The 15,724-nt window shown below is 39.1% G+C and overlaps 1 protein-coding gene across 1 annotated transcript in view; it reads right to left on the reverse strand.

The window, feature by feature from the left end:
* The window catches only part of MYO10 (myosin X), a 161,165-nt gene that overhangs the window by 49,790 nt on the left and 95,651 nt on the right, over positions 1-15,724 (reverse strand). The window contains exons 6-19 of the mRNA XM_056484179.1: positions 14,895-15,019; positions 13,994-14,007; positions 13,786-13,870; positions 13,027-13,130; positions 10,788-10,917; positions 9,764-9,882; positions 8,900-9,046; positions 8,622-8,722; positions 8,333-8,399; positions 7,139-7,231; positions 6,359-6,427; positions 6,096-6,178; positions 4,539-4,647; positions 1,744-1,824 (exon numbers count right to left, since the gene is read on the reverse strand). Coding sequence (XP_056340154.1) covers positions 1,744-1,824; positions 4,539-4,647; positions 6,096-6,178; positions 6,359-6,427; positions 7,139-7,231; positions 8,333-8,399; positions 8,622-8,722; positions 8,900-9,046; positions 9,764-9,882; positions 10,788-10,917; positions 13,027-13,130; positions 13,786-13,870; positions 13,994-14,007; positions 14,895-15,019 — 1,327 coding nt within the window. The remainder of the gene's footprint in view (positions 1-1,743; positions 1,825-4,538; positions 4,648-6,095; positions 6,179-6,358; positions 6,428-7,138; positions 7,232-8,332; positions 8,400-8,621; positions 8,723-8,899; positions 9,047-9,763; positions 9,883-10,787; positions 10,918-13,026; positions 13,131-13,785; positions 13,871-13,993; positions 14,008-14,894; positions 15,020-15,724) is intronic.

Consider the following 15,724-nt stretch of genomic DNA (forward strand, 5'->3'; position numbering starts at 1 on the left):
TTTTCAGTCAAATCTTCCACTGAATCAGATATAACAGAGTAGCTCTGTGACACTTGACTCTTGTTCTTCAAACAGTATTTCTTATTTGCAAAGCCATTGATTCAAGTTAAATTTGCAATCAAAGAAAGGCAAATGGAAAACAAGTACAAGCATTTTTGCATAAGATTTCAGTGAGATTTTGCATATACATTGAAACGTATTGTCTACAGAAATTTCCCAATCTGTTATTGCGTGCACTCCTGCAGTTAGAGGTGATCCTCAGAGACTGTCAGGATTTTTCTCCTTGCACAACTGCTAATTTTGTGAGAACTGTGTTTCAGTGGTAGTAAAATATATGCACAGATACAGTAATACACCATATTTGTCAGGGATGAAGAATTTTAGTGGGAAAAGACTGGAAGAATAAGGAACATAGGAGTGCGAATTCAGTGTTGTCTTCACTATGGAAATGCAACAAGTACCTGGTTCTTGCATCAATCACAGCAAAACTTTGCTACTGCCCTATTAGTCAGGTATGAAAGGACAGATAAGGAAAACCTGTGAGTTTGTTACCAAAATCCTTCTATATAAGGGTCATGGGGATTCCAGACAGAAACAGAAGCAGGGAAGCAAACAAGCTTTTCAAAACTGCCTTCCTTCTGTGATTGCCAGGGCTTTTCATCCACATGGTTTCAGCTGCCTAGTGGCTTCACACCTCAGAGTACCAAACACCTCAAGACACAGAAAGTTGCTTTTATTTGCTTCCAGGCTACTCTCTCTTGCTAAGGTGCCCAAAATCTGCATGTTATTTGGCACAAATAGCAGCACAAAAGCAGACTTAACAGTCAGCAAACTGAAAATATGTAAAGTCAAGGATGTACTGTTCAGGTAGCACTAAAATCTACAATGAAATGCACACATTTGTTTTGTTAGTATCCTGATTAACTAGACAGCCCTGAAAAATGGAACATGAAAATATTAATTTATAGTAAATTCACCAATCTGAACTGCCATGTGAAAACCATAAATTAGATTCACTAGCACCTCTGCCTGTTGTATTTTTGACAAAAGCAGACCATGCCTGAATTACAGTCTATTATCCCCATAACATATGTGCAAAACCCCAGGATATCAGAACCAGGCTAACAATATTAATTTTAACGACTACTGTATCATTACCACTTCATTTCTAGAGAGCCTTCCAACATATTTAGGCAAATCTTGACACTGCCTTTCATTATCTGTAACTCAAAAGACAAATTGATACTGTAAGCCTTGGTCTGCAAGCCTGTTTTAAGGACATAATTCTGAAACAGAACAAAATATCCAGCATGTACAATTTTAGGTATCTTCATAAATTGAAAGACTAAGAGTCTGACAACAGAGTCACTCACACCAGTTTTTCTATACACATCTGAATCACTGCCTCTAATGACTTAAACTTTGCAATTTTGATAGTTTCTCCCTAAAAAGGCTCTCACAGAGTTGTCACACAAGAAGTGCAGCCTTCTATCTTTGTTTATAATCTTCCTTAGAGCCAGTCATTTATCAGAGTTGTGAGCAATGACTATTAAAGAGGTGCATATGCTATGTTCAAAAAAAATTAATTCAAAAGCCCTTCCCAGTGCCGGCCCCTTGCAGAGTCTTCTACCAAACCAGTGAAGAATGCTACCTTCTGCTTCACACAGTGGTAAATAACCAGACAGGCAGCAAAAGATTAGGCCTGAGATGTATAGAAAATATGTACACCATATAAAATCTTACCTTCTGCACGTTGGGTTTGATGCACCGAACAAAGAAAGGGTTTGAAGAACTCAGCGTTGCCATTAAAGAATGAAGTGATTCCTGAAACACAGGTAGAGAGAAGACAGTACTTCACAATCTGGATTTTTGTACAAGTAACATAACCCTGGACAGGAGCTCCTGCAGCTCAGCACTGCAGACAGCATCTAACTGCAACACCTAGTGGTGCACTCCAGAAGTTACGGCACCGTGGAAGCTCTTGCTTCCAAACAGACGAGTTCACACCTGAGTGTTTGCTTCTTTCACTGGCTCTTCTGATCACAACTGGCATCACTGTTTCACAGTGAACAAGATTCACAGATTGATATGAAGAAAAGTGTTCATAAGGAAAAACCAAAGTGTTGTTTGAGGGGTCGTTCAAGTGACTGCTTACGACTTATGATCCACACTCCCAAACAGCTGAACTTGAGCAAGTCAAAAGGAAATCCACCAACCAAGATTTCCTCCTTTCATTTCAACTACCCCAAACGCACTCATTTTCCATCTTCCCTGAAGAAAACAGGTTTTTTCCTAGCTTTAGAACTCTGAATGATCCAATGCACATTAGACTATCAGTTGTCTGAACCTCAGCCTGGAGATAAAAATCATAAAATCCCTCAATCCTTTTATGATTATTACTTTAATTACACATCCACCCCTTTCCCGTCTGAGCCATCATTCCGTATCTTATTCCAACTTGCCTCATTCTGTATCATTAAGTGTGATGAACCTTTTTAAACTGAAGTCTTGCATTTACTTTGCAGAGATACAAATGATTGTAGAGGAGAGGAGCTCAGCCTCTGAAGAGCCCAATGTCAGCAATGGTAAAGTTACACCCCTCAAAGGTGGCACTTTATGCCAGGCAGCACAGAGAATATAATATAAAGCAGGCTGCCAAAGAGGCAGAAAGTGAACATTTTAAAGGAGCAACACTGTGTGTCCTGCCATATTTCTTGGAGCAAAACTGTCAAGGTCAGTCTGTTATAACAAATTCTAGTTTTAATCTGCAGAGCAAGCACTTACTCAGTGATTGAACATGCAGTGCTAAAGGCAGCATGGAGAGTTATGGCTGTGCACAGGAGCTGGTGCAGGGCAAAGGGAGCAAATAGTGAAATGACTGGGAACATAAATGAAAGCTCTTGGTTTGCTTGCCTTTGCCAGCCCATGGACCAGGCAGTTGGGCAGCAGAACATACAAAGACAAAAAATCTTTGTGTAATGACAAATATTTACAGCTTTGAAAAGTAAAGGCTTCATCCATACTAAACCCATGTGAACATTACATCTATGGACAATTCTCTCATTCCAGGCTCCTGCTTACAGAGATTGGAAAAGTTGGTCAGTCTAAACAAAAATGATTTAAACTATTTTCACTTTCACCTCTGGTACAGCCAGCCAGATTCTGCAGAGTGCTGCAAGCCTCTAAGTCACTGTCAGGTGATGAGCTAATCTGCAGTTTGCCCTGCTGTAATCAACAGGCTGAAACAGATGGTATCTAAACCCTGCTATTCTGTGTGCACCCCCAGGCCTGCATTAGGCAGGTCATCAAATGAAAAGAAGAGTCAACTAATTTATCATGAGAATAAAACTGTGAAGGCAAAGTTCTTATCTTTAGTTGAAATAAGATGGACTAATCCCTGTAAGGCTTTAAAACGTGTAAAAACACCCAACTTAATTCTCTGGGGAAGGTATGATGTGAAAAAGGCATGATCTTATAAAGCAGCCCAGCTGGTTAATGGTCAGTTACTGCAGTGTTAGATAAGAGGCAATAATGTTTTGATTTCATGTTTTATCACCCTTATGTTTTCCAGGGCCCCTGACAGAGAACAGAAGGACTAACTACACTTTGTTCTGCCTTGCCAAATGAGTGACAAAATATGGTCTGTTTTTGTAAGGTTAACATCTTAGAGGTCTACTTTGCACATATACAAAACACTAAGTGGAAACAGTACCTTCTGCTACCCCAGAGAACCAGCAAATAACACCATCTCATGACAAGAAATGGATACTTCTGAGATAAGTTATGGTAGCACAAAGCAGAGTTTTTTAATAAAATACATTGTGTGTGCCCTAGCATACATTCCTTGCTGTTCTGTCCAACCCTTAGCAATAGGCTATTAGGATAAAATCTGCCCTTAAGGGGTTTGAGTCTGCTCTTTTTTTAAAAAAAAGTGAATGAACTCTGCAAATGTATATTAATTCAAACAAAATGAAAGGCAACTAATCCAGACTTGCACTCATGCAATTTAGGAGATGTTTCATGCCAATCTTTCCCTTTTAAATAATTTGCAGATAGACTTTATGCTAGATTTCAATTTGGTGCCACTTTTGATGAGAGGCTAGGAAGCCTCATAAAAAGGTGTTTAACAAAAATGCCTTCCAAACTTTAACTTAAAGCAAGGCAACACCTTAATGAGGTATTTATTCACCACTTGTTTTTCTTTGCTGTAAGGCTTTATGGGATTTTGTGGCTGGATTTAGATTATAAAGACAAACCAGGACAAGAGAGACCAACTTTATAGATGAGCTTTAAAAAAGAACAAATAGGCAAGTGGGGAATGCAACAGGAGTTTTATGGGGACAGTGTGATGGAAAGGTTAGTGCTTACTTAAAGCTAGCATGACAGTCAATCTGTTAATTAGCAAGGGCAGTATCACAGTAGAGACAGCAATGTTTTAATGCTTAAGTTTTGCCTTTTTCAATCTGCACCTGCTCTTTACTGAGCTGGGTCTGTCTATCACTGACTAGCTACGCAGCAGAGACAACACATTAACTAACCTTGAACTGGAGACTGACAGTGGGTTTTCGGTGCTTGCTTCCACATTTAAGAGTGTCCTGATTGTTGCGACTTGAAACGTGCTCAAATAGATCATAGATGAAATCAAGACTGAAATGGAAAAAGAAAATAGTATTTCTAAAGTGTATCTTAACAGACTATGAGGTTCACCAGTGTAGAATGCAAAGAAAGCTCTGTCTCTTAGCAAGAAGTTCCTCCATCAAAAACATACTTACTGGTTTTCTCCACAATCTTCAATAAACTATAGGTTTTGCCTTTGCAGAATTTATCCAGGGGAGAAAAAACAAAACAAAAAACAAAAGAACTCAAACAACTCCACTCCAAACACATCATTAGGGAAATGAAGTGTGAAGTCCTAGAGGCTTTACTGCATTTTACTCCACTCACTCAACCAAAACTCCAGCTGACTGCAACCGGAATTGTACCTGAACAAAGACTGAAAAACAAGACTTCCAGCTTGGTTAGGGACATAACACAAAACAGCCAGCCATGTAAGCCTCACTTTCAGATAACAGCTGTGCATACTGTTTCCTACCCTGTCAGATGGGTACTCTCTTCTTAGCATTTCTACAGAAACACAGACATTTTAATTCAAGCTCCACACAGATGTTGGTGCAAAAACAAAACCAGGCCCAGCCAAGTTTGGCTAATTTATTCTTTTTACCTAGATACTTCAATTGACAGATGTTATATCAGAAATGTCATAGATCCAGAACAAATAACACAGAGAGGGAATTGCTTATTAACAAGTTTCCCATGCACAGAAGGGCTAAAGTGATTTACAAACAAGCAACTCGCACAACTAGACAGGATGACAGGATGGGATGGGGGACAGCAACATCCAGGATCAGCTCTCTGTTTTTCTGCCATTCCTTTGTGTGTCCTGCATTCTCAACCAAACCCCTACAAAAAGGGATGTGGTACCACCATAGCTCACAGGGTACAGTGGTAAGGACCCTAAGACCTTACACAGCAGAACGACATGAGACATGCAGGTACCAAAAGTATCCAACTTCAGACTTTCAGTCAGATAAATCTTAACAGCAGTTCTCCCCTTGAAGCAATTGCTATATGGCAGTTTGTACTGTGGTAGTCTCTGACAGCAAGTGTTCAATCAATTAGGGAACACCAGAAATACAAACACGAAGTAAAAAAACACACGTGCACGCTGCCCATGAAGCACTCTGAAACAGTTAAAAACCAAAACCACCTTCCAGCACTGTTACTCATTACAGAGCAGCAAGTTAGTGCTCTAGGAACCCCCTGGACTGAACAGCAACAACAGTACACTGCAGGTAAACACAACTTTGTGAGAATCGATTACAGTCAGACCTGCTTACAGGCAACTCTGATATGCTCATTTCTGTGATATGATATGATATTTCGTTCTATGCTCATTTCAGGTCTGTCAAGGTCTGCTGCTATGCAACATCTAAAATACTCAAACCCTAGCAGAATTAGAAGTTCAATCCTGGCAGAATTAGTTGATACAACACCCCTTAGTATTATGTACTTAACAAAAAATTGCAGAAACTTACCTGCTTTCACGTAACAAGTTCAGGAGATCATCCCTAAAAGTATCTCTGTTCTTCTCCAAGATCCCCCTGACATCATACTGGACCTAGAAAGGAAACAGAGCTGGTTCAAACAACAAGCCAAACAGTCAGGCACCTCTCACAAGAGCGGTGCAGGAAAAAGTGCTGAGGGAACAGAGTGCTTTAGTTAATTTTGAGCAGCCTTGGGGGAAAATTAAGCTAATGAAAGTTCTGCTTGGAATAATTTCAGCAAATAAAGAAATTACCTCCCCAGCGTAGTGCTTCACTCCAAAGTTGTGAACAGCAACCCTCGGTTTAACATAAAAAGGATTGTTCTAATTGGAGGGGGAAAAAAAGAGAGAAAAATATTTGGAGGGGGTTGTCACATCATCCTCTCAACCCATACCTAAACAGACCATTGTCTTCCAGTAAACTCCCTGGAAGATTAGTGCTCCAAAAGCAAACAAGCAACTCAGGATAATAGGATTTGTTAGTCTGGGCTGCTTCAAACGCAGTAATAACAGATTTATAGCACATAAAAAGGCATTATACTAAACCTGAACCCCATCTGGCAGAACCATTTATAAAAGGCACTTTGAAAGAGAAGGCTCTGTCTAAAACTGGCAGTTATTAAGATTGGTGGATATGCTTGCATCCCAGAAATTGTGAAAAATAATTTCAGTATCACAATAAAGGTAATCTGGACAGAGGAAACAGCAGACTTTCAGTAAATGATATCAAGGTGAATGCTTTATTACATCAAGGGAAATTGAAGATCTAAATAACCTGAGCTATTGCAGGTTGACAGAGCTCTCATTAAAAGTGGAATTTGACTTGTTCACCACAAGAGAGACATTTAAGTGAACACAAGGATATGTTGTTCCAACTCAGCCTTGACAGCAAAGTCTATGGATTGCCATGGAAGTAGGATCACATCCAAAAAAGCCTCTAGAACTAGGCACCCGTACGTTTGAACCATGAATTTCTACCAAAGCAAAGAGATCCTACATAATTTGCACAACAAATATCAGCAGAACATCACGTACAGCATGCTGGGCATTCAACTTCTCCAGTAAGGTGGAGTCAGTAGCTTGAGGAAAATGGCTCTCCTCATTGATGAGTGCCAGTAGTCCCAGTTTCTAGAACAGCAAGAAGAGGCAGAAAATGAATTAGTTCACAGATGGACATAGCTGTTGTCCCCAGTTTGGAAAAATCACAAAGTCCTTGAGGTTGCTCTTTGAAGACAGGCACAAAACTACTCATAGGTAACTAAAACCCCACTCTTGAAGGTGACTGCAATCCTGTTTTTCTGGCAATATTCCTTCTGAAATATAGAGCATATGATCTGTGAGTAAAATAAAGAAAAACAAACTACTGAAGAATCAGTTCTCCTGATGTAGGCAGTTTTGAGATGCATACAATGACATTGTCCCATAATATATCCCCAGTCTCCAAGATCTCCAGTGATCAGGGGTCTGAGGAGTTTTCAAAAAAGTTTCTTCCATATAATTATCCACCCAATTGCTGAACCAATGAAAACTTTTAGCAACCACAGTGCCCAGGGGCAGAGGAGAAGATACACAGTTTAACTTCACCCTGCATGAAGCACAACCCCCTTTTGCTTTACATACGCTTCTGTGTAATTTCCTTTGATGTTCCCTACTTCTCCTGCCAGAAGAGGTGGTAAACAAAGCAAGCTACCCCACAGTTAATTAATGTGTCCAGCAAGAGCCAGGTTGATACAGCCTCTCAGAAAAACACAGTTCTCCAGGTGCACATTTTAATAAGCCACTTGCCAAGGGCTCAGAGCAGCTCCTGAGAAGCCACACTGCCCTGAGTGCACTCACGTCCTGCCAGCTGGATCCCCTGCCCACTGCCACTGCTTCTGTGCTTGCCTGAACTCTGCAGTCACACACCTGCCATGGGGATAAGCTCACAGCCCACATACACTGATGGCAAGAGGGAGCATGGAGAAAATTATTATTTTTTATCATCTCCAAATACTGCTTTTGTAGTATATAATCACACAAGGAGAAAAGTTGCTGCAAGGAAAAGAGCTTGCAGTATAATCCTTAGCCATACATGAAAATGATTTGATCAATCTGATGAAAAGTTTGCTATTTAAACATCCAAGATCCACCATTCTCTTCACTTGTTCTTTGTGTTGACAAATGTTTTAAAGACATATTACATCAGAACAAAAAACTATAAATAGATAACGGTATCAAATTCTTTCTTACCTTTTCAATAAGATCCAAGCATTCTCCATTGTCTGTCCAGTCAATATCCTCCCAGATTAGTCCTTCCCTAAGGAAAATAAAGTGGGTCTTTTTATTGAAATTATTTTAGTTGTAGAAATGGGAGAAGCTGGTGTATTTATCTTGCAAATTCCAGCAAAAGGCAGCTTGCTTTTATAAAATACACAGCTATCAGAGTGAGACTTTCAAAGGAAGCTAAGGCAGCTGTGAACTAAGACTTCAAGTGAACAAGATATTGTCAAAATTCTATCACATTTCTCCTCTCTCTTACCTGCTGTATTCCAGTTGCTCCAAGGAAAAGATGTGCTTGTTGAAATACTCCTGAAGCTTCTCATTTGCATAGTTAATATTGAACTGCTCAAAACGGTTTACCTAAAGAGACAAGAAATTCTCAAAAATGCACACACTTCAAGTATTTTACTTTGCAAACAAGGGAATGGGTTAGGTAGTAATGTTTAATAATCAAGTTCCAGGCAAGATGACAAAAATATGTAAAGCAATAAAGCATAAATATCAGACAATCCATTTGAATAAGCTTTTGAAACCTACCTCAAAGTTTTCAAATCCAAATATGTCCAAAATTCCAATAGTCTTGAAGTCTTCCTTGCTCCTGATTCTGCTGTTGATTTTCTTAATGACCCATGCAAAACACTGAGAATAAAGTGCCATAGCCATAGAATCTCTGCTGTCTATTGCCTGCATTAAAGAGGGAATACACAACACATCAATCACCCTGTGACTGAGAATTGACAAGATCTGCTGGTCAGTGTCCCTAGCACAGCACAAAACAATGTATAAGGCAAGCAGCTTCCTATTCCCATGTAGATTGGCAGCAATTGTATCAACACACAGAAGGCATCATGATTTGAGCTTTAACTTAAAATAGCTGCACATCCATGTGGCTTTAAAATTACATTTCAGGGCTAATGCATTAAAAAAACTAGGAAATTAAAAACTTCAGGTGTAGAGGAAGGAAAGAGAAATGTGGGAAACAATATCTTCACCTTCCAATATCTTTCCCTCTTCCAGAGGGAAATATAATGCTATGCATACCTATTTCTAATTCTCTTCTTGTAAATTATAAAAATATTTCTCCTAAAATTTTTGAAAAAACACCCCCTGACACAAGTGTCTATAATGAAAAAAGTATGAACCTACATGTTTAAAATTTGAAAAAAATGGGAACTAATCAGACTTCATCAGAATAACAAGAGACAAGCTATAAGTCCTGGCCAGAATAATAGGATGGGATCTAAAGAGATTATACCCTTCCCAAAACAACTCTGCAGTACTCTTGTTTACTACTCAGATGCATGAGCTAAGCATCTGTTCTTGAGTGACATTTCTCTGGACTTGAAGACTAAGACACCTTTCAAAGACCCTGAAAACATGTCAAAATTGAGAAGCCTTTACCTGTTGTATACTAAGAGGTGTTAGGATTTCTTCTCCCCTGAGAATCATTGACCTCTGAGTCAATGCTTCTGTTAGCTGTGTGGAGTCCAACCCCAGTAACTCAGCAGATCTACCCAGGGCTGGCAAAAGAGAAAGACAAGAACAAATATGATCTTAAAGGCATAAAGCTATGAAACCAATTTGTTTTTTTACTATTATTGTTACTGCACCACCACCACCATTTAAGATGCTCCTAAAATGACATGGATTAGAGATGAAAATACAAAGAGAAATTCCAGGATACTGTTTTGCTGCTTGTGAAAAGGCATAAATATGTGCAACTGAAGGAAATTAGTATCACAAGTAAGTCACAAATATTTTCCTCTTAATGCTACATGTCAAGAACTCAAACAATCTACTGACACATTTTTTGAGATACAAACAGTAATTGACTCTTTGTCCACATGAATGTGTTTCTGTTTTGCTTGGGATGATGAGGATACCAATGAAATTTTTCTTCCATGCATACTTTAATTTTCAGTTTTGCTATAATGTGGTATATAAAGCAGTACATAAAGCTACTCTCTAACGCCATATTTAAATAAACATTTTAAATGCCTACCAGCTCAATCTTTAGACACACCAACACATTCTTCCAGATATGTAATTGTAGTATTGAAAGCTCTAAAAAAAGACACTTTCAATGGAGATCTTGATTAGGAAATGTATTTGAGTACTTATGTTTTATCAGCTTGAGAATATTTCAAAGAAGAAATTAGACTCAAATAGAATTTCATTACTGTTAATGGAATAAATATATGCCCAAGGTCTTCCCAAATTAAGACCTAGTATCCAACAGCAGATAACTTTGCCTTATCTGTCAAACCCTATCCTCCCAAAGTAACACTTTAATCAACATTTGCAGATGTTAAAAAGCAGTAAAACCCCTTCACTCCTTGTCCTTGCTATGTTCAGATATACTTACAACAAACAAGGCTTTCAGAACCACGAGAAACATTTAGATTTGGATGCACAGCCTTCTCACCTGTTTTAAAGGACACTTGTGCCCCACCAGCAGTGATGAACTCCACGTTTCCCAGATGCAAAATGCCAGCCAGCAGCCTCAGAACTTCTCGAACCTCCTCCCTGCTGAACTCCATCACTTCCATTGCAGTCTGGAATGACACGTGAGCTTCTTCAAATAATATGCACAGACTCAAAAATGGGAGGCCTTAGGAAAGCAAGTCAAGACTAAAAGAGAGCTGGCTCAAGTCCATTCCTTTGGTTTCATCCCAAACTGAATACACTCTAAGGCATCGCTGGGACATCTTGGAACATGTAAGTATTATTCTGCTTTAAAAAAATTTCATTTTGATGCTGTAATGATGTTGTAATTTTCTTTCAAATTCATCATTAAAATCATATAAATATTGGAACGACCCACTGAGTTATGAATCAGATGTAATTACTATAATTTGAATTATTAATTGATTACCTCCTGCATGTTTTTACCAAAATTTGCCTATTGGCCTTGTAGATAACAAGGCATGGGGGAGAAAACACAGCAGCATGTAAGATTTCATCATTTTTGTGCCCAAACATGCACCTTGTCAATGTGGTCTGACAACTTCCTGTCAAACTGAGGAAGAAAGATGTCCATAAAAAAGTGCTGAATTTACAAATAAACAATATGGCAACAATCAAGGCTCAACTACATAAATGAGGAGAAGAGCAAATAGTAAAATATTAAAAGAAACACTAAAACAACAGGAATGCATGCTTTACTTTGACACAGAAGGGGTAATTGTATGCCTCTTGAAATGACCAAACTTTCCAAATTTGGGTGCAATATGAGCCTGAGACCAGATCACAGTTTTGTACCATTGCAGTCAGACTCATCATGTTGTAACCACTGCAAGTGCTTGACAGACAATATATTTTATCTTTCATAAATCATCCATTACAAATGCAAAAGCCTCAGACATTCCCACAATTCAAAGCAGGGTAGAGATAGTGGTTGAAGATTTACTTGGTAAAGAAAACCTCTCACAACAAAAGGGCAGCAGCACTACAAGTTCATCTTCCTGTCTCCTATTACAAAAAGTTTCCCTTAAGTAACATTTCCAAGTCTTACACTGCAATAAAAAGAGGCAAAGGAGATGACTTTAACAGGAAAAGACAGGTGAGGGTGTGCTGTGGAGGTTTCTGCCCACCTCTTGCTCTGGGAATGCAGCCTGGCAGCCTTGCTCCCCGCCTGCCCACACTGCAGGCAGCAGGCAAACATCACCTGCCCAGCTGATTTCATGGTCTGCCTAGCCTGGGATGATTAGCACAGATTAAATGTCATGATAATCAACTTCAGCATGTGACTATAATATAGGTAAGTTACCAATGTTTCCAACACTTTCTTCTGCCATACAAGATGAGGAATTTTTACACTGAAAAAAAACTTCTACATCCACTATATATTAATTTGTCAATTTGGCAAAAAGATTAACATAGCTAAGCAAAAAACAAGTTTGGTGAAGGGCATAAAACCAAATGCTTTATCTGATTTTTAAAATCTAATACACATGACCTCAGTGCTACAATACTGAATTAGCGTGGTCAGTATGGGCTGATTGCAGTGGAGGTGAGACATGAAGCCATTCAGAGAGATTCCATCAGGACCCAGGTTTTTAATCTGTGCTTATGTTTTCATAACTCTATTGTGTAAGTTACTCCACACAAGTGGATTTCCCAGCTGCAACTGAAAGAGTCACAGGTGCTTTGCTCCCTGTGTGCTGCACTGCAGACTCCACCCAGTAGATGCCACATGATTTGGGCAAAGCTTTCAGATTAAAAAACCAGTGATATATATATACACACACATGCACATATACATACATGCTTATATACATATACACATACATACATATATGTATATCTATGTGTATATATATATATGTAATACAAAATAATGCAGGAAAAAGCAAAGGCATGTAAAAGTCTTACTGACTTCCCAAGAGATATTCTTTTCATTTCAAAACATAAGCATTTTGCTAAATTACAACACATTGTGAAAAACGGAGTAAAAATGAAATACTGGAGGAAAGATAAAGGCATGCTCAAAATGACAGTGAAAAATTTTGAGAAAATACAAGTCCCTGTAAGATTAAGGCCTCAATGAGAGAGCTACACATGGAGGAAAGCACAGGAAGGCTTTGTACCCTACTCTGTCAATGGGCCCCACACACTTGAACTTCAAGACCTTTTAAAGTAAAAGAACTAGAGAAGCAACTCACAATGACTTCCTTGAAGGAATCTTTGTCACTGATTGTCTTATCTGCTATACATCCAGACTGGTTCAGGTAGTGGTAGTTCTCAGGTACAGATAAGTAAAAAGCATCTAATGAGAGAAAACAGGGTGAGTGAAAAGAAATACCAAAACAAAAGTACTCCACAAATTACTATGTCAGAGTTACACAGTTCACAATTCATTTGCTCAAATTATGACAATGCACAAGACAAGGTTTTATACTAAAATCAGATGGGGGTTATTTTGTTGGCTTTTGTTTTATTTAGCTGCATAATAGAGTTAACTCTGCTTTTTAGTATGCAGAGGCAGCAGGCCCACAGGGAGATGCTGAGACAGCTTTAGGCCATTTTGCACATATACAAATGTCATTTCTTTTGTTCGGTGGATTTATTCTTTATAAGAAAGGATTAGAGCAACCAGAATTATTTATCTTTGTTGCTGTGGAGTTATTTAGGACCAGCAAAAATATTCAGTTTGAACACAATAAGGTATGTTTGTCCCCAAGTAATTTTCCCAAGGCCACAGCAGAGCTGGGAGGAAAACTACCATCAGCTCAGTGACATTCTTCAGCTAAGTGGGTTCCTTTATCAAGTTGAGCTCACACTCACTGAATCTCAGCTGAATAAATAACCTATTTCTCAGCTTGGGTTAGTGGGTTTCTGCAGTTAAATTCTCCACTGCTGTCACCACTGCTGACTGCTACAGAAAACCACTACAGTTGTGTGACTTGTGCTTTGCCACTCACCTTTCTCTCTCTCTTCTATCCCTGCCAGCAGAGCATAGAATATATGATAATTTCTTTCCCCGGGGTTTTGTCTTACTACACGGTTCTGTCAAAGTAAAAAATAGTTTCCACTTAAGTGATCATTTTTAAAGACAAATTTTTTATCCATAGGTTCAGACAAAAATGAAATCAAACACAATTAACTAAGCAAAAGCAAATATCAACTTACTTTTTCCAATAAATCTGGAGCCAGAAAGAAAAGCTTCAGTCAAGGAATAAAGTAAAATCAATTAATGCAGAAGCTTTTTATAATCTTCCTTCTTTTGCTTGAGACAATAGGAACACTATCATGGTTTTTTCTTACAGCATGCTAAGCCTGTTTCATACAATATACAAGATAAAGTAGCAACAATGACAATATTGTAGCAGTTCTAATATCAGTGTATCAACACCTTTTCTTCCATCCCATCAAAACTGGACTAGGCAGATTCTGCATTTTAAACATCATCTGTTTTGCTTTGCTTTTTTTCCCCCCCTAAAGCTTGGAAACAACCTCAATAATTAAATTTTTCCCACTGAACAAGCAATTTATGTTTAAAACAGCAGGTAGGAACCCCTTGGAATATTCCTCATCCCCACACCTCTGGTGCAGCTGGCTCACAGTCTGATTTTTTCAAATGCAGGACAAATCCGAGGGTTTAACCCACCCAGACTCACACTGCAGAAACTGAGCAGCTCTGCTCTTTCAAGTACTTTTCCAGAGAAGTAAGCAGCTTATCTTTGGGTACAGTAATGAGGGAAATGGCTGACCTCAAGTTATTCCCAAGGACTCAGGCTGCTTTAGCTCATTACATGGGAAATGCACATGAGCCATGTCACGTTAGCTGCAGCAATACAAAATGCTGCTCCTCCAGGAGCACACACACCCCACACTGCCACAAAAGCACAGGTGCATGTGTGAATTTGGTGTTGCTGCTTCCCCTTCCCACCTACATCAGCTCAATTTAACTGTGCATGTTTCAGGATGGGGTGAAAGGACAGACAAAGGCGAGCCAGTTCTCCCTCAGTCCTCCATCAAGGAGGTACACGGGTGCTTCCCACAAATGGGTCAAATCACAAAATGAGGATACAATCCATAATTCTTCCTCCCTGAATGTTTCCCTTCTGACAGATGTTCAGCTGAATAAACTTCCCAAAGCGACTCGAGTTGTTGTTGTAAACAGTCTTTGCGTTGCCAAAAGCTTCCATAATTGGACTGTGAAGACAGAGAACGACAGGAGTGTGAACATGTGACCAGCATGCCAACAGCCTCACAGGGGGCTGGTGAAAGAAACAGCACTCTGACAAGCTCCCCTGACACTCTCCCAGCAGCAGCCTGCATCCCAGCATTACCCTCCATTTAGCAACAGGCATCTCAGTTTCCTAGCAGAAGATGCAAGTATTCATGCAACAGGATAAATCATACTGAACAAGTCTGCAGCTGCAGATAGTAACTGCTACTTGCTACTTCTTTTGTGATCTCTCAAAAGATGCACACAATTCTCACTGCAGTACTCAAATGACAGAAATAAAAAAATCTCAGCACATATAAATTGCTAGACAGATGTAAGGAGTCCTTGTCCTTGGGCAATTAAAAAAAAAAACAACTACATCAAGATACAACACATACAGCAGAGATGAAGCAAGATAAACAAAAGTAATAGCATCTCAAATTGTGTTTGTTTTTAAATAGTTTAGAACCATGTCATTTCACATGAACACCAAGATTTCTATTTTGCCTGCGTTGATTGTGCCCAATTTATCTGATGCATTTACTCATCTGTCTTATCAGTTCTCCTTAACCTCCCTTTCCTCAGCATGTTTTTACCACTTGAGCATTTTATCCTCACCATGCTCTATCTTGTTCTGCTCTATCCTCAGGCTACACAAACTGAACCAAAGGTTTCTCCCTCCATCACCC

Source organism: Oenanthe melanoleuca, chromosome 2 (genome assembly GCF_029582105.1).
Source record: "Oenanthe melanoleuca isolate GR-GAL-2019-014 chromosome 2, OMel1.0, whole genome shotgun sequence".
Taxonomy (NCBI): domain Eukaryota; kingdom Metazoa; phylum Chordata; class Aves; order Passeriformes; family Muscicapidae; genus Oenanthe; species Oenanthe melanoleuca.